The following is a 19,133-nucleotide window of genomic DNA, read 5'->3' as shown; positions in this document are numbered from 1 at the left end:
CTGGGCCTGGGGAGCAGGCGCGCCCCCCCCAGGGGTGCTGTGTGCAGGGACCCCGCTCTCGCGCCCCGCACCCCAGAAGCGGCAGCTGCATTGTGGCCTTCCTGTGTCTCGTGGATGATCTGCTCCAACCCCTCGCAGTCATCTTTCGTGCTGTACCCGCAGCGCCTTTGTATCTGTCGCTCCAGAGGTTGGTCCAGGTACAAACTCCACAAAAGGACTGTGTCCCAGCCTGTCTCCAAGGCCGTGAATTCCACAGCATAAAGGAAGCAGACGAGAGAAGGGGGTGTCGGGGGTGCCGTGTACAGGGGAGGCCTCACCGAGAGGGCTTCGCTGAGCAAAGCCCTGAGTCATCACCTGTGTGTGGGGCTGAGGGGGCGGCGGCCAAGCAGAGAGGGTCCCGGGGGGCAATGCCCGGGGGTCCAGGCCTGCAGGGAGGAGGCCAGGGGAACCAAGACCCCTTAGGCAGGCCTTCCATTGCAGAGCTCTGACTCAGGGAATCAGGGAGCCAGGGCAGGCTCTGGGCATGGCGTCCACTGTGTTTCCAAAGGTCATCTGGATGCCAGGAGTGGGCAGCAGTACAAGAAAGGGGACCGACCAGGGGCTACTGCAGACGTCCATGTGGTGAGACAGCGGCAGCCTGGCGTGGGGAGGAGTCTTTGATGCCTGGATCGTTTGTGGGGAGAAAAAATAAGGAGGATTCGAGAATGACTCCGTCATGCTGGGCCTGAGAAAGAGGAGGAAGCAGGGTTGCCATCCCTGGGATGGAGGAGACTGGGAGGGTCGGCCTGTCCAGAGGCCCAGAAGCCCAGCTCGGGCCAGCTGCTTGGCCGGCGGAGGGTTTGGTCCACCGAGGACTCTGGCAACTGTGATGCAGGGAGGTGTGGAGAGGCTGGGGCAGCGGAACGGGCTAGGGAGGACGAGGGGCCTCGGGTGGAAGCAGACAAGCCTCCTTCAAGGATATCTGCTGCAAGAGGAACAGAGAAATGGGGAAGCAGCTGTGGCTTGTGACCTTGAATCAAGGATACAGCCCAGTTTTCATCTCCACTTCGGGTGGGAGAAGGAAATCGCAGCACTGGACACAGATATGCAATTGTGATCAAAGAGACGGAAAGCACCGAAGCAGAACGGATGTGGTGCATCTCTGCAGCCACGTCCTGAGGGGGTGTTGTGGGTGGGCCAGGGCTGGGGAAGGCGGGCTCCGGGGTGAGCAGGCGGGGCCACGCATAGCAGCATGCCTGCCTGGTGGCAGAGCGATTGCAGATACAAGCCGTGTGAGCTGTCGGCGGTGAGCACCAGCTGCGCCCTCTGAGTCTGTCCTGAGTATCTGAACATTTGCTTTCAGATATAGGCGTGCGTGTGGGAGACGCCACAAAGTGAAACATTAAAACTGCATTAAGTTGAAGTAAAATAAAGCAATGGTTAAAGATTCCTACGAAAACTATCAATATCATCTACGAAAACAGTTATTAAGAACTTTCATACACTTTCACCCTCCTGGACTATGGCTCAGAGGGTAAAAGCATCTGCCTGCAATGAGGGAGACCCGGGTGTGACAGGTTATTTGCAACTCTCAGAATATACCAAGACTGAGTAACCCTCAGTTGCGACCCTCCGCTGAAACGCTTCACGTCCTTTACCCCTGACAGACATGGTCCGATTGCTCCGGACGCCCTACTGAGCTGGTGCTCTGTGTTGGAGGCTGAGAACGCACCGGTGGATGAGACATACCTGCCTCCATCCCAGCACCACCACGGTTCTGGAAGGAAATGGGCTCGTGCATCTTTTCTTCCTCCTGGTTTTATCGACACAGAATTGACATCAGCATGGCATACATTCAAGGTGTGCGCCATAATGATCTGACTTACATACGTCACGAAACGATGATCACAGTAAATTTAGTAAACCCACATCACCTCATTTAGATACACAATTTAAAAGAATAGAAAATAATTAGAGCAGAGATAGGAAAGCAAAAGAAGAGTAAATCAAAACACAATAGTCATCAAAAAAAGACACATCTCCTTGAGCCTTAGTTTTTCCATCTGGGCATAGTTCTCATGTTTAGAAAAGATGTATACATCATATCTGAGGTTTAATACTTTCTTGTGATCGGATGGTTCTGATTTCTGCTTTTCTCCACAGACCCCATGGATTTGAGTCTAAAGCCCCAGACAATAACAAGGTCCTTTGTAGGAGTTGTGTGGTTCATGGTAGAATTCTCCTTCGTCGAGCCAGCCATTCCCAACAGTGGAGTAGAAGGCAGTCTCACTTTCTCCTCCTGCCAAACAGGATGGTTCCTTCTTCCCTCTGGACACCAGATTACTTGCTAAACTTCCTGAAACCTCTACACAACATAACGAAGTGATAAGTCTGTTTTTGGTGCACTGCTTTGAGTTCAAGCCAGGTGCTGTATCTGGATTATAAGCACAGTTGGTCCTCCACATCCATGGCTCAGCCAACCGAGAATCGAAACCGACTTGGGAAAACAATTCCAGAAACTTCCCAAGAGCAAAAGTTAAATTTATCACGAGCCAGTAACTATTCACTTAGCATTTACATTGTATTAGGTATTACAGGTAATCTAGAGAGGATTTAGAGTGCGGTACGGGGAAGGATGTGTGTGCATCATATGCAGATGGTCTGCTCACTGTGTCTTGTAAGGGACTTGGGCACCGTTGGGGATCCTGGAATCAGTCCCCTCAGACACAGAGAGAGGGCTGTAAGGGACTGCCTCCCAGTGCTGCCTTTTGAGAGAGCTGGTTGCAGTATTCACCATCGCGGGGCTTCTCTCACCAGTATCTGTCCTCGACCAGTAAGAGCTTTGACTACACACAGACGGCTCAGGAGTCATGACAGATGCTCCATGCCAGGCCCTGCTGTCTCACGAGTGTCACAGCCAACAATCACACTGTTGTTCCTTCTCTGACTGGATGACCCAGCAGACCACCACAGAGACACACAGACGGGAGGGAAAAGCCTGAAGACATTGCTCACTGTCCTTGCACCCCCGCAACTACACACACACACAGATACACACACACACACACACAAATGCATGCATACATGCACACAAACAGATACACACACATGCACGCACACATACACACACACAATGCATGCACATGCACACACAGACATACACAAATGCACACAGACCCATACACACACAAGTGCATGCATACATGCAAACACACACAGATACACACACATGCACGCACACACAGATACACACATGCACGCACATATACACACACAAATGCATGCACATGCACACACAGACATACACAAATGCACACAGACACATACACACACAAATGCATGCACACGCGCGCGCGCGCACACACACACACACACACACAGCGGGAGTCTCCAGACAGAACATACAGTACGCTCTCTCTTCACCCTCTCTTCGGCCAAAGACAGGTCCATTTCTTCCAGCTGAGTATGGAGAGGCAGAAATAAAGCGCGTTCATTTTACTCATATCTGCCCCAGAAGCACTTTTGAGCAGAGACTAAAACATGCTGCAGGTTGAGCGTCTAACTGGCAAATCTATCACTGAAGGTTTTGGAGACTCTTTAAAGGCTGAAATCAGCATCACATGAATTTACTATAATAAACATAACGATTTCCCTGTTGATTTTTAGGATATTTTCAATACCTGCTACTGTAGGCAATGCTGTGTGATATTATGGATATAATCTTCGGCCTGAAAGTGCACCTGGGGATGGACTCGGTCAGTGAAGAAGGCTGTCTGGACCCGGTACCACCCACCTGCGGATGTCTGTGCTGTAGATATCTGAGCTGCTCTTCTCCTTCTCGAACAGGACAATCTGGAAGGACAGGCAGGGTGGCGGAAGAAAGGGTGAGCCCCGCAGGATGAGCAGGCCTGGGGTGAGGGCGGGTCTGAGCCCTAAAGGGGGGCTGGGGCCACCCACCTCATTGGTGCCAGGCTGGAGCCAGGAGCCAGGCAGATAAAGCGCTTCCTGAGGCCCAATATTCCAGTACCGCCCAAGGTTATGGCCATTGATGAACACACACCCGTGCTTCCAGCCCTGCAAGGGAAGCAGACTGGAGACCCGGGAACAGTCACTGCACAGTACAGGTGAGGCTCCCGGGTATGGAGCGATGAGGGGAGCCCGGGGGGGGCACAGAGCCCCTGCCACCTGGGGGCAGCCCAGGGTTCCTGGGCATGGAGCAATGAGGGGAATCCAGAGGGGGCACAGAGCCCCTGCCACCTGGGGGCAGCCCAAGGCTCCCGGGCATGGAGCAATGAGGGGAATCCAGAGGGGGCACAGAGCCCCTGCCACCTGGGGGCAGCCCAGGGTTCCTGGGCATGGAGCGATGAGGGGAGCCCCGGGGGGCACAGAGCCCCTGCCATCCGGGGGCAGCCCAAGGCTCCCGGGCATGGAGCAATGAGGGGAATCCAGAGGGGGCACAGAGCCCCTGCCATCCGGGGGCAGCCCAAGGCTCCCGGGCATGGAGCAATGAGGGGAATCCAGAGGGGGCACAGAGCCCCTGCCACCTGGGGGCAGCCCAGGGTTCCTGGGCATGGAGCGATGAGGGGAGCCCCGGGGGGCACAGAGCCCCTGCCACCCAGAGGCAGCCCAAGGCTCCCGGGTATGGAGCGATGAGGGGAGCCCGGGGGGGCACAGAGCCCCTGCCACCCGGGGGCAGCCCGGGATTCCCGGGCATGGAGCGATGAGGGGAGCCCCGGGGGGCACAGAGCCCCTGCCACCCGGGGGCAGCCCGGGACTCCCAGGTATGGAGTGAGGAGAGGAGCCCGGGGGGGCACGGAGCCCCTGCCACCTGGGGGCAGCCCGGGATTCCCAGGTATGGAGTGAGGAGAGGAGCCCAGGGGGGCACGGAGCCCCTGCCACCTGGGGGCAGCCCGGGATTCCCAGGTATGGAGTGAGGAGAGGAGCCCGGGGGGGCACGGAGCCCCTGCCACCTGGGGGCAGCCCGAGACTCCCAGGTATGGAGTGAGGAGAGGAGCCCGGGGGGGGCACAGAGCCCCTGCCACCCGGGGGCAGCCCGGGATTCCCGGGCATGGAGCGATGAGGGGAGCCCCGGGGGGCACAGAGCCCCTGCCACCCAGAGGCAGCCCAAGGCTCCCGGGTATGGAGCGATGAGGGGAGCCCGGGGGGGGCACAGAGCCCCTGCCACCCGAGGGCAGCCCAGGACTCCCAGGTATGGAGTGAGGAGAGGAGCCCGGGGGGGGGGGGGGGGGCACAGAGCCCCTGCCACCAGGGGGCAGCCCGGGACTCCCAGGTATGGAGTGATGAGGGGAGCCTGGGGGGGGCACAGAGCCCCTGCCACCCGGGGGCAGCCCAGGTCTCCCAGTATGGAGCGATGAGGGGAGCCCGGGGGGGCACAGAGCGCCTGCCACCCGGGGGCAGCCCGGGACTCCCAGGTATGGAGTGATGAGGGGAGCCTGGGGGGGGCACAGAGCCCCTGCCACCCGGGGGCAGCCCGGGTCTCCCAGTATGGAGCGATGAGGGGAGCCCGGGGGGGCACAGAGCCTCTGCCACCCGGGGGCAGCCCGGGACTCCCAGGTATGGAGCGATGAGGGGAGCCCCGGGGGGGCACAGAGCCCCTGCCACCCGGGGGCAGCCCGGGACTCCCAGGTATGGAGCGATGAGGGGAGCCCGGGGGGGCACAGAGCCCCTGCCACCCGGGGGCAGCCGAGGCTCCCAACCTATGACAGGCGGTGCTGTCTTTTTTCAAACAGCAGGGCTTCTGCTTCCAGAAACAAGTACGAGGTACTCGGGGTGAACACCATAAAAGTTATGGTTGACAACAACCATAAAAGTTATGTGGTTTTAATCTGCTTGTGAGCCAAGTAAGAATTCAAGGACCAACACCTGGGGGAAGACATGGAAACAGTGTTCCCCTAGAGGCGCCTGCTCACCCAGGAAGGGAAGGCGAGAGGCCGAGCGGAGCTCTCACACCTCACACACACCCAGGTTTCATCCGGGAAAGCTCGGTCTCAGGGAACCTCATTAACTAGTCTGCTCTCTGCACTGGGACCTGTTAGGGGAGGTTCGCACTGGGAGGGCTGTTGACAATGTTTCGTTTTCTATCTCAATGGTAATTTTATGGTGTTCATTATTGTGATAATTTATTGATAATTTATTGATTGTGATAATTTATTGATCTGTACATTCATATTTTGTGCTTTATATTATGCAGGTATTTACATATAGAAGATATACTAGGTAAAAAATAATATCCGAGGAAAGGAGGCAAATTGGAGAATACACTTTATGGAACAATGCCATTAGTGTAAAAAGATATGACATGTATGTGTCCAAGCACAGTTACTCATGAAACCACACATGAAACCATTGGCCACGCCTAATTCTGGGAAGTAGAGAGGAGTTGGGGGGGTTGGGAGAGAACCTACACCCTTTGCTGTCTACATATTATTATCTGAACTTTTCCACTGTGCTTTGATGTATTATTTCTTAAACAATGAAAAGTTAGGAGGACTGAAACCTGTTGGAAACCTTGGTTAAAGTGAGGAAGGGAAAGAACGCGGGGGCCTCCCTTCCAGACCCCGCGAGGACAGGCGTGCGTAGAGGGGCGCTCACTCACGGGCAGCTGGAGGAAGGTATCCTGCGGGGAAGAGCCAGCCATCAGCGTGCCCAGGTGGAAGGCAGGGCTCGAGGAGGGGCCCCTGAGAGGCCTCCAGGGTGCAGAGCGGAGCCTGGGGGGCCACACATGAGGAGCAGGAAAGACTTTCCCAGTGCCAAGGCTCACGCTGACCCCAAGCCCCCACAGGAGGGGCTGACCCTGGGACCCCCATAGGAGGGGCTGACCCCTGACCTCCCCACAGGACAGGCTGACCCCTGCCTCCCCCACAGGATGGGCTGACCCTGGGACCCCCACAGGATAGGCTGACCCCTGACCTCCCCACAAGACAGGCTGACCTCCGACCTCCCCACAGGACGGGCTGACCCCAGGTCTCCTACAAGACAGGCTGACCCCTGACCTCCCCCACAGGACGGACTGACCCCGGGCCTCCCACAGGACGTGCTGACTCGGGCCCCCCCAACAGGATGAGCTGACCTGGCTTCCCCACAGGACATGCTGACCCTGGGCCTTCTCTACAGGATGGGTTGACCCCGGGATGACCCCTGACCTCCCCCACAAGACGGGCTGACCCCTGATCTCCTCCACAGGACGAGCTGACCCCGGGCCTCCCCCACAGGACGAGCTGACCCTGGACCCCACCACAGGATGGGCCGACCCTGGACGCCCCCACAGGATGGGCTGACCCTGGACCCCCCCCCACAGGATGGGCTGACCTTGGACCCCCCCCACAGGATGGGCTGACCCTGGACCCGCCCACAGGATGGGCTGACCCCGGGCCTCCCCCACAGGATGGGCTGACCCGGGCCTCCCCCGCAGGACGGGCTGACCCGGGCCCCCACACAGGACATGCTGACCCCGGGCCTCCCCCGCAGGATGGGCTGACCCGGGCCTCCCCCGCAGGATGGGCTGACCCGGACCTCCCCCGCAGGATGGGCTGACCCGGGCCCCCCCATAGGATGGGCTGACCCGGGCCCCCACACAGGACGAGCTGACCCCGGGCCTCCCCTATAGGATGAGCTGACCCTGGACCTCCCCCCACAGGATGGGCTGACCCCGGGCCTCCCCCACAGGATGGGCTGACCCGGGCCCCCACAGAGGACATGCTGACCCCGGGCCTCCCCCACAGGATGGGCTGACCCGAGCCTCCCCCGCAGGACGGGCTGACCCGGGCCCCCACACAGGACATGCTGACCCCGGGCCTCCCCCACAGGATGGGCTGACCCGGGCCCCCACAGAGGACATGCTGACCCCGGGCCTCCCCCACAGGATGGGCTGACCCGGGCCTCCCCCGCAGGACGGGCTGACCCGGGCCCCCACACAGGACATGCTGACCCCGGGCCTCCCCCGCAGGATGGGCTGACCCGGGCCTCCCCCGCAGGATGGGCTGACCCGGTCCTCCCCCGCAGGATGGGCTGACCCGGACCTCCCCCGCAGGATGGGCTGACCCGGGCCCCCCCATAGGATGGGCTGACCCCGGGCCCCCACACAGGACGGGCTGACCCGGGCCCCCACACAGGACATGCTGACCCCGGGCCTCCCCCGCAGGATGGGCTGACCCGGGCCTCCCCCGCAGGATGGGCTGACCCGGACCTCCCCCGCAGGCATGGGCTGACCCGGGCCTCCCCCGCAGGATGGGCTGACCCGGGCCCCCCCATAGGATGGGCTGACCCCGGGCCCCCACACAGGACATGCTGACCCCAGGCCTCCCCCGCAGGATGGGCTGACCCCAGGCCTCCCCCACAGGATGGGCTGACCCAGGCCCCCACACAGGACATGCTGACCCCAGGCCTCCCCCGCAGGGTGGGCTGACCCGGGCCCCCCCCGCAGGACGGGGGTCCTGTGTCAGGGGTTCTGCTGGAACCGGGATTCCTGATGACCCTGAGCACCTCACTCTGGGGCCATGAACCTTGGCCCCTCGTCTGCAAAGGGAAGGGGTGGGGACCTCAAGCTCCCTGGTCTCCAAAGTTAGGCCAGGGCCAGGGTCAGGGTCAGGGTCTGGTTTAGAGTTAGAGTCAGGGTTAGGGTCAGGGTCAGGGCCTGGGTCAGGGTCAGGGCTAGAGTCAGGGCCAGGGTCAGGGTCAGGGCCTGGGTCATGTTCAGGGTCAAGGTCAGGGCCAGGGCCATGGTCAGGGTCAGGGCTAGAGTCAGGGTTAGGGTTAGAGTCAGGGTCAGGGCCTGGGTCAGGGTCAGGATCAGGGTCAGTGTCAGGGCCAGGGTCAGGGTCAGAGTTAGGGTTACAGTCAGGGTTAGGGTTAGGGTTAGAGTCAGGGTCAGGGTCAGATTTAGAGTTAGGGTTAGAGTCAGGGTCAGATTTAGGGTTAGAGTCTGGGTCAGGGTCAGGGTTAAAGTTAGGGTTAGGGTCAGGGTCAGGGCCAGGCCAGGGTCAGGTTTAGGGTTGGAGTTAGGGTTAGGGTTAGAGTCAGGGCCACGGCCAGGGTCAGGGTCGGTGTTAGGGTAAAATCAGTGTCAGGGCCAGGGCCAGGCCAGGGTCAGGGTTAGGGTTAGAGTCACGGCCAGGGTCAGGGTTAGGGTTAGGATTAGAGTCAGGGCCAGGGTCAGGGTCAGGATCAGGGTCAGGGTCAGGGTCAGGGTTATGGTGAGAGTCAGCATCAGGGCCAGGGTCAGGGTCAGGGTTAGGGTTAGGATTAGAGTCAGGGTCAGGGCCAGGCCAGGGTCAGGTTTAGGGTTAGGGTTAGGGTTAGGGTCGGGGTCAGGGTTAGGGTTAGGGTGAGAGTCAGGGTCAGGGCCAGGGTCAGGATCAGGGTTAGGGTTAGGGTTAGGTTTAGAGTCAGGGTTAAAGTAAGGGTCAGGGTCAGAGTTACTGTCAGAGTCAGATGTAGGGTCAGTGTCAGGGTCACAGTCAGGTTTAGTGTTAGAAGGAACATACTTCTTGAAGAATGTCATTTTCAGCTCCAGAGAATAGATGGTGAACCTGCTCAGGGGAATTTTATCCAGAGTAACAGGTCCAATCAATCCTGCAGAGGGAGGGAGCAGAGGTAAGATGGCTGGGACATTCTCTGGTGTCCAAGCACAGACTCACAGCCCGGAGTCATCTGTGACCGGGGCTTGGCCTGGGGGCAAGGATTGGTCTGACCTGTGTTTCTGAGGGTCTCCAAACCACCAGGAAAGCTTCCCACCCAGGCCCTGAACTTCCCCTGGTATTCCCCAGAGGGTCTGGGTCCCACAGCAGACAGCCAGGATGCCTGGCCCAGCAGTGGGAGTCAACAGGACCGGGGGGTCAGTGGGGGGAGTGGGGGGCGGGGGCACAGGCGCTGCTGGTCCCCAGACCCAGGGTCTGCCTCTCCTGGGGGACAGTCTTTTCTCCAATCCCACCCTCAACCTTCGGGTCCAAGTCACAAGGCAGGGAGGGCATGGCTGTTACCAGAGCCCACCTTTCCGCTGATTTTGAATTTTCCATGAAAAACTGACTCGTCCTTGATTCTCCACCAGGATCCTTAGAAGCTGACATTCCTGCTTGGGACAGACCAGTTCGTGGGGACACAGCATGGAAGGCTTGTCCTCTGGAGCCCAGTCTTGTCAGAGTCCCAGATGGAAGACAAGCGAGGGGGAGCCGAGGGCGCCCCAAGGACCCTGAGTGCTCCTGCTCCAAAGGGTCCTGCCTGGTCTACCCTCGCAGAGGCCCGGGGCTCAGTGGCACTCAGACAGAGCCAGCTAGGGGTTTGGCAGGAAACGTCCACCCTCACCCCAGTGCAGAAGCTGAAGCCCAGGACACATCAGGGCCCAGGGCACGCACGCAGACTCACAGCCCCAGCCCTTCTGCCAAGACCCTGAGGGGCCCATCGCCCCCGGCAGAGGGGGAGACTGGAGGGTCTGCCTCAGGAACAGTGCATTTGCGCTGGAGGCCTGGGTCTAGGGCAGCAGCTTGACGTCCGAGTTACATACCGTGATTGGAGGAATGTCTATGTCCCGATAAACATCAGTCAGAATCCCTAAACTTGTCTCATTCAAAAATACCTGCAAAAGAAGGGCCGGCATCGGACGGAGAGGCCCACCCAGAGGAAGGGGCAGGGAGATGGAGGTTGGGGCAGTCTCCAGGAAGGGAGCCGCCAGCCTGCTGTCCGTGGGCGGCCAGAAGCCGGCCCGGCCAGAGACCCCAGTAGACTTACAGTGCGACAGGTAAAATGGGCCTTTTCCACCCCAATCAAGCCTCACACACAGAGGTGCTTAAAAGCATATCAAACAGCGAAGGGGCCCAGCGACTGGCCCTGCCCCACGGCGGAGCTGGGCTGATGTCCTCCTGCAGCCAGACGCCAGCCCACCTGAGCCTCATCCTGCGCGTTGGCATAGAGCCGGCCCCCGGAGCAGACGGTCATCTCATAAAGCGCGAACCCGAAGGACTGGCCATTGCCGTTGTTGATGGGCAGGTTCTCCATGTTGAGTGGAACATTAGAGGTGACCGGCTGAGAGGTGGGCAGGGAGCTGGGGTGAGGACCAGGCCCTTCTCCCTAAGACCCTGGGCAAGCTTGGCTGTGTCTCCCAACGGTCCCCAAGAGCCCTTTGATGAGACGCTGTGTGTCGACGCCTGTACCCTAGTCTCCACCAACCAGGAGCCTGGGGGCGGGCAGAGGGGCCCCCTCTCTAATCTTGAGAACCAGCAGCGTCAACGACTGTGTCCCAGCTCAGTCGAGACTTTGCCAGAGAGCAAAGCGATGCATCGAGCAAGCGTGCGTTTGCATCTGCAGCGTGCGCGGCACGGCTCACTAGTGGAAGGAGGCTCAGCGCAGGCGAAACCCCGTGAGCTCAAGAGGGAACGTCTCCCAGGGACGTCCCTGGGCTCCAGGGGCTGAGACGCTGTGCTCCTCATGTGGGGGGCCTGGGTTCAGTCCCTGGTCAGGGAACTAGCTCCCGCATGCCACAGCTAAAGATCCCCCATGCGGCAAGTAAAACAAAGACTGCCGCAAGTAAGACCCGACATGGCCAAAGAAATGAGCAAAAACAAATGTGAATAAAAGCAGAGCTGACATCTTCCAAGCAAGGCTTGCCTTCTCTTCTGCGGGGACACGGACCCTAGTATCGGGGGGAGCAGGGGGGCCCCGCCATCGGATGAGGCGGTGCCGGAGAGGACGCGGAGCCCAGCTGCACGGGCTGCTCGGCCACGCTCAGGACGGGGCCTGTGAGCAGGCGTCTCTGCGGCCCCATTCCCCCCCAGGCCCCCCACTCTTCAGCTCACACCCGTTCACAGTCCTCCCAGGAGGCACCCCGGCTCCGCCTGCTGGTCCCAAACATGGACAAAACATAGGAGCACGCCCCCGCTTCCACAGAAAGCCCCGAGGGCCTCCCTCAGGGTGGCCTCGGCCCCCGTGTCCCCAGCAGCCACCCCAGGTCCCCGGAGCCCAGGGGGTGCTCACCCTCTGCAGGTAAGGCAGGGCCTCCCACAGCGGCAGGTAGTGAGATAGCTTCAAGGAGGGGTACACCGTCTTGGGAGTGGGACTCGGAAGAGGGGGCAGGGGCCTGACTGCAAAGGAAACGGGCAGCAGGAAGTGTCCCCTCCTCCCCCACGCCGCCCCGCCCTCCCGGGGCCGCAGGAGATGGGGTCCCAGCCTAGTGGCGTTCCTCCAGCCGTGAGATGCTGGAGGACCAGACCCCCGGGGAGCTCAGGGCGGGAGGTCTCTGCCTGCCCTGCTGCTGCCTGGCTCCCTGGCATGTGGGAGGCGCTTCCCTAACGTAATCTCCGCAGATACAGTTCACAGGGTGACTCTCAGGAGCGCGTGAGGGCGTCTCCATGCAGATACAGTTCACAGGGTGACTCTCAGGAGCGTGTGAGGGCGTCTCCATGCAGAGAGCTTTGTCAACAGTCACTCCAACTTCCAGCAGGCAAGCACCACTCTCTTCACATTTAGAGAACATGTTGTCGCTCAGAGGGCTTAAAAACAACGTGGTTCTCAGGTGGGAAAACCAGGGTTTGAACTAAGGCGGCCCCTGCCCTCACTGCCTTTTAAGTTTCTGCCCATGGGGAGCCCTTCCCTCTCCTACCCCCTCCCACACCTTCCCGAGGAGGCCCAGCCCCCCAACAAAACGGCAGCTGAGTACCCAGGATGGATTCAAAGAGGTTCCGGAGCGCGAAGTACTTGGTGGTGTAGTCCCCAGCCTCTGTCAGCACCGCGTCGTAGTCTGCAAGACACCAGCCGCCTTCTCCGGACAGGCTCCCCGCCGGCCGCCTTCTCCGGGCAGGGCCCCCAAAGAGTGTGGGAACCGACTCCCCGGCCCAGACCTCTCTGGCCATCCCCACAGCCATGCCCATGTCCGAGGCCACGGCCACCTGGCCTGTCCTGCTTCCTTTCACAGAGGACACTCATCTGCCCCCAGCCTAGCCACCCAGGAGGTCTCCAGGGCCCACAAGGCACCACCCCAGGTTCTACTGGGGAGCCCAGGTCAGGGGCCCACGATCAGGATGGGCAGGGTAGAGTGAGAGGTCACAGCGGCCCCTATGCGGTGAGGTCAGCCTGCTCTCTGCACTGTGAGCATGTCAGAGGGAAGGAGACACAGAGATGAGGGAATTCTCGGTGCTCAACATAGATTAGGGGCCAAGAACCCCATGATGCTTGAGGGGCCTCCCCGGTCAAGAACACTTGCCGTAGCTCGTGGTAACACCTCTGTGCTTCTCAAAACTCGTGGCCCCGTTCATGAAACCAAAGTTGGTCCCCCCGTGGAACATGTACACATTGAAGGAGATCCCAAATCGGATAAATTCAGACATACTCTTTTCAACCTCTGCAGAGGAAGATGAGAAATAGTGAAGGCTAAAACTTCAGAGAAGACAGAGGTCTCTGGGAAAGCCGCTCCTTTCCGGCGCTGCCCCATGGGCCCTCAGCGTCCACAGAGCATCTAACCAGACAGCAGGTGGAATCGACCACAGCCACCCTAGAAAACTAAGCTTGGCCAAACTAAGCAAGTGTTAGTCGCTCATTGTGTCCGACTCTCTGCAATCCCATGGACTGTAGCCCCCCAGTCTCCCCTGTCCATGCAATGATCCAGGCAAGAAAACTGGAGTGGCTTGCCACTCCCTTCTCCAATACTAAGAGCCTTTTCAAAAGTTACTTCTCCCAGAGAATTTCACTCTGAGCTACATCTATTAAATAGCAGCCTGAGAGCCTCTGCATCACTTCAGGATCTCGTGCTCAATAAATTTTTTGAAATTATACAAATAATTCGTCTGTTCTTGTGAACTGCCTGCTCGGGTAGTATCTCTGGGGCCAGTGACCACTGCCTTCTCCTTTGTGCCCCGAGGCCACGCTGGCCCTGCAGGGCAGGAAGGCTCACAGGCGCGGGCTCAGCGCTGGCTGACCCCTCACCCTCCATCTGACCGCGCTCAGCCCACTTGCCCTCTCAGAGCCTCTGCTCCCCTGTCTGTTGAACAAAGGTCCTCCTCCCTCCCACATCACACACGGATGAGAATTAACTGATAGGGAAGGAACACGCACAGCGCCTGACAGACACATGGTCAGAAACCTGTTGTTCACTGGTGGCAGTCTGAAGTTATTTTTGTTTGCTCCCTATTTTGCAGTTCAAAGCAGGTTTTTCTCAGCTACCCACTATCTTTCAATTGTTGTCTTTATTTCCAGTACAAGTGAGCTTGCTTTTGTAAATATCGTTAGTAGAAAAACACTTCTCTTAACAACCACCTCCAGGCACTGCTCTGGGCGGTTTACCCGATCGCCACACTTCATGCTGACAACAGCGCCCTGGGGAGAGGCGGTTACGGGGGCCACCTCACTGCGGCCACAGAACCGGGCCTGAGATCCTTACTGCTTTGGCTCCGGGATCTCCAGTCACTCTCACCTCCCGGCCCCTCAGCTGCAGAAGCCACTGTGACGTTCAGGAGAGGCATCCCGCCCTCAGAGACTGTGGGAGCCCCCAGCAGCCGGCCCTGCCTCTTCTGTCCCCGCAGCGGCTTGGTCAGGGGTCGGGGACTCTTCACTGAGTGCTTACCCGACCACCTGTCCGTCCACGGAGCGGCGAGCCTCCAGGGCGCAGAGCCAGTGGCTCAGGCCCCCCACCCTCGGGCGTGGCCGCGGCCCCTCCACAGGGGGTGCGGGTCGGACCGCTGGCCGAGGAGCAGGGCAGGGTGAGCGACGCTCACGGGGCAGACACCGCGGCAGACTCACCATTCACACCCATCACCTTGTGATCGCTTCCCCACGTATCAAACCAGCCGACCCAGAATTCCATGATCAAAATGGGCTTGTGGCTCTAGGAACAAACCAAATCAAATGCTGAGTCTGACGCCAGGAAGAAGGGAGATCAGAAGACCTGAAGATGACAAGTCAGCATTTGAGGACCTCCCTCTCTCCACTCGTCCCTGCTGGGCGCGGACGTTCCGTGCCCCTCACCCAGCGCACCTCTGCGACCACCCACAGCAGGTGCTCCTGTTCCCCACAGGCCCAAAAACACGTCCCACGTGTATTAAGACAAAGGGACAAAGAGAAACATAAAACCGAGCGTGGGGGCTAATTATCCATCTCAAGAAATCAGAAAAATAAACCAAAGAGTAAAACAAAGGGAATAATAACCTGATGGCTATTGCCGAGGGCATCCTGCGCTCACAGTAAGGACCGCGGGGACCTGTGGACTGGCTGTGGACAGGCTGAGAGCAGCACAGAACACAAATGAGTTCAGAGACATCAGCACCCTTCTCTTCATCGGTGGGCTGAGCTCTGATCATCAGCAGCGACAGAGACACCTGAGAGTAACACCCGCCAGCCCGACCTAATGGAGACGCACAAACAAACCCAGAGCACCACTCTTGCACAGTGCTCACAGACCACGCACCAAGAACAACTGCATCATAAGCCATAAAACAAACTGTAGCAGATATAAAAGAACAGAGATCACAACAGGTAAGTTCTTGGATTTTCACACTATTAAAACAGAAATCACTAACAGAATGATATCTAGAAAATCCCCAAACACTGAGAAATTAAACAACATGCTTCCAACTGATACATGGAATATAGAAATGAAAATTTAATAATTAAATTCAATGAAAATTTAATGCTTTGAACATTTTAAAAACATCACTTGAAAATTTTAAAAAATACAGCAAAATACAGCAAAAGTGAAAAAAAATACAGCATTCCAAAATTGGTGGGATGGAGCAAAACCAGTGTACACAGGAAAATTCATAGCACTAAATGCTTGTATTAGAAAAACACGAAGTCTCAAGTCAGTAACCTAAGCTTCAACCAGAAAAAAAAAAACTAGTAAAAGTAGAGCAAATTCTATGCATAAGGAAGCATAAGGTAGAAAATGTTAGAGATTACACTAGAAATACATAGAAAACAAAAACACAATAGAGAAAAAAGCCAAAATCTAGTTCTCTGAAAATATCAACAAAAGTGATAAGCTTCAAGTCATACTGACCAAGATTTTTTTAAAAAGAATACATGAAATTGTCAATAACAGGAGTGAAAGAAAGGTCATCATTACTTACAACAAAGACATTCAAAGGATATTAATGGATCATTACAAACACTCTACGGTCATGAATTCAAAGCATAGGTGAAAAAGGATAGAATGAATCCTTGAAAGACACAAGCTACCAAAACTCACTTAAGAAGCAGTAACCTGAACTATGCTGTATCCATTAGAAAAATTAAATTTCTAATAAAAAATCTTCTAAAAAAGAAAATTTCAAGTCCAGATGCTCTCAATGGTGAATTTTACCAAACGGTGAGTAAGACATACTAACATTTCTACACAATCTCTTCCAGAAGATAGAAAAGGAGGGCATTTTATGAGGTCAGCATGACCCTAGTTCCAAAATCAAATAAAGGCATTTCAAGAAAAGAAACCCAAGCATCAGCACCCCTCACGAACACAGAAGCAAAGTCCTCAACAAAATCTGAACGAGTTGAAGACAGCGGTATATAAAATAGGACTACTCCACAACCAAGAGGCATTCAGCCGGAGAATGCAAATGTCGGTCAGCATTCAAAGTGCAAGCGACCTGTGTCAGCGCCGACGAGGCGGGGAGCCGGGCCCTGAGCTCCGCTATCAGGAGGGACACGGCGCCGATCGAGGCGCAACACGTGGGCCTCAGAGTCGCCAGGCAGCACGACAGAATGGACACTGAAGGCCCCATTTTGATGAAGTGAAGTGAACTAGCTCAGTCGTGTCCGACTCTTCGCGGCCCCGTGGACTGTAGCCTCCCAGGTTCCTCCCTCCATGGGATTCTCCAGGCAAGAATACTGGAGTGGATTGCCATTCAGAAAAGGTTAATTCACAGCTCCCTGGGATGGGAGCAGGGAGGGGAGCTAACTGCAGCAGGAGGCCTTCTAGACAGATGACGGTTGCAAAGAGACCTGCTAATCGCACATTTTCAATGGGTGGATTCAATGGTGTTTAAATGTTCTTCAATAAAACTGCTTTTAGGGGAAAGAGAAGAAAACAACAGCAAGGGAGACGCAAAGGGAGACGCAGCTGCGACACTGCTCCTGGCACGGCTCCCTGCTTCCAACAAGGCCGGAAACTCGCAGAAACCAGTGATCACAGGGGACTGAAACTGAGGGGACTCCCCTGGCGAGCCAGGGGTCAACGCTCGGCTTCCTGACGCACAGGGTGTAGGTTGGATCCCTGGTCAGGGAACTAGGGGCCACATGTCTCTGGCCAAAAAACTGAAACAGAGAACAGAAGCAATGTTTTGACAAATTCAATAAAGCCTTTAGAAACGGTCCACATCAAAACATCTTAAAAAAAAGATCTTAAAAAAAAAAAAGACATCTTAACATCTTAAGATATTAAAAAAAAAAATCTTAAAAAAAAAAAAAAGAAAAGACTGTGGAGGAGGCCGAGGGGAAGGGGCGTTTGCACCTGGAAGGGGGCACGGGCAGCGTGGGCCTGGAGCCACAGGGAGACTGCAGAGTTCTTGCGAAGCAGAGCTGATCCTGAGCACCCGGCCCCGCTGAGCCAGGAGAGAGGGCGCCGGCTGGCACCCACGTCCGTCCTCGTCGTGGCTCACGGGGCCAAGGAGGAGAGCTGCCCAGTGCATCTCTGGGGAGAGCTCTCGGCCACGGCCCCGCACCCAGCATCCATGTTCACCGCTGTCCCTCCCGGCCTCCTGGGAGGCGCTGCCCGCACTGCCCGATACAAGTGGCAGCGGTCCCGAAGCTGGGCCCAAGGCCTGTCCTGGAGCAGCTCTGCCCAGGCCCGCGGCCGACACCTACCTGCAGCTTGTACAGATGCTTGAACGAGTCCACCTTGAACCCCTTCATGTTGATGGTGGCCAGCACTGCAGAGACAGACAGGACAGGGGCACTGCTGGGGCTCGCCACCCCTGACGGGGGTGGAGGGCGCCCTCGGAGGAAGGGGCAGCAGTGGCTCCTCCCTCTGCTGGTGGGAAGGGCCCCCACTCACGCCCTCACGTTCCCGGCACTGCAGGGACAATGTCAGGGAAGAAGGGCGGTTCAAAGCATCCCTGCTGTGTGCAGAGAAGTGGATTAGACCAAGGTCGCGTGACTCATGTGGACATGGGACCCCCGGACCCTGGTGAGCACAGTGTCCACGGTCAGCACAGGGTCCACGGTCAGCACAGGGTCCACGGTCAGCACAGGGTCCACGGTCAGCACAGCGTCCACGGTCAGCACAGCGTCCACGGTCAGCACACTCCACAGTCAGCACAGCATCCATGGTCAGCACAGGGTCCACGGTCAGCACAGGATCCACGTTCAGCACAGGGTCCACGGTCAGCACAGGGTCCACGGTCAGCACAGGGTCCACGGTCAGCACAGCGTCCACGGTCAGCACACTCCACAGTCAGCACAGCATCCATGGTCAGCACAGGGTCCACGGTCAGCACAGGGTCCACGGTCAGCACAGGGTCCACGGTCAGCACAGGGTCCACGGTCAGCACAGGGTCCACGGTCAGCACAGCGTCCACGGTCAGCACACTCCACGGTCAGCACAGCGTCCACGGTCAGCACACTCCACGGTCAGCACAGCATCCATGGTCAGCACAGGGTCCACGGTCAGCACAGGGTCCACGGTCAGCACACTCCACAGTCAGCACAGGGTCCATGGTCAGCACACTCCACGGTCAGCACAGTGTCCACGGTCAGCACACTCCACGGTCAGCACACTCCACGGTCAGCACAGGGTCCACGGTCAGCACACTCCACGGTCAGCACAGGGTCCACGGTCAGCACACTCCACGGTCAGCACAGAGTCCACGGTCAGCACAGCATCCATGGTCAGCACACTCCACAGTCAGCACAGGGTCCATGGTCAGCACACTCCACAGTCAGCACAGTGTCCACGGTCAGCACACTCCACGGTCAGCACACTCCACGGTCAGCACAGGGTCCACGGTCAGCACACTCCACGGTCAGCACAGAGTCCACGGTCAGCACAGCATCCATGGTCAGCACACTCCACAGTCAGCACAGGGTCCACGGTCAGCACACTCCATGGTCAGCACAGCGTCCACAGTCAGCACAGCGTCCACGGTCAGCACAGGGTCCACGGTCAGCACACTCCACAGTCAGCACACTCCAGGGTCAGCACACTCCAGGGTCAGCACACT

General features: G+C 57.7%; 1 protein-coding gene across 1 annotated transcript in view; it reads right to left on the bottom strand.

Annotated features, from left to right (window-relative positions):
* Positions 1-1,690: 1,690 nt before the first annotated feature.
* The window catches only part of LOC110141872 (beta-galactosidase-1-like protein 3), a 36,657-nt gene continuing 19,214 nt past the window's right edge, over positions 1,691-19,133 (bottom strand). Inside the window, exons 8-19 of the mRNA XM_070473709.1 lie at positions 17,779-17,843; positions 14,722-14,806; positions 13,190-13,327; positions 12,647-12,727; positions 11,965-12,071; positions 10,876-11,016; positions 10,499-10,570; positions 9,988-10,066; positions 9,483-9,570; positions 6,596-6,707; positions 3,937-4,053; positions 1,691-3,831 (exon numbers count right to left, since the gene is read on the bottom strand). Coding sequence (XP_070329810.1) covers positions 3,736-3,831; positions 3,937-4,053; positions 6,596-6,707; positions 9,483-9,570; positions 9,988-10,066; positions 10,499-10,570; positions 10,876-11,016; positions 11,965-12,071; positions 12,647-12,727; positions 13,190-13,327; positions 14,722-14,806; positions 17,779-17,843 — 1,181 coding nt within the window. The 3' untranslated portion in view covers positions 1,691-3,735. The remainder of the gene's footprint in view (positions 3,832-3,936; positions 4,054-6,595; positions 6,708-9,482; positions 9,571-9,987; positions 10,067-10,498; positions 10,571-10,875; positions 11,017-11,964; positions 12,072-12,646; positions 12,728-13,189; positions 13,328-14,721; positions 14,807-17,778; positions 17,844-19,133) is intronic.

This window comes from Odocoileus virginianus, chromosome 10, assembly GCF_023699985.2.
Source record: "Odocoileus virginianus isolate 20LAN1187 ecotype Illinois chromosome 10, Ovbor_1.2, whole genome shotgun sequence".
NCBI classification, from domain to species: domain Eukaryota; kingdom Metazoa; phylum Chordata; class Mammalia; order Artiodactyla; family Cervidae; genus Odocoileus; species Odocoileus virginianus.
Note: the sequence above shows the minus strand (reverse complement) of the source record. Positions and strands in the feature narration are given on the sequence as shown.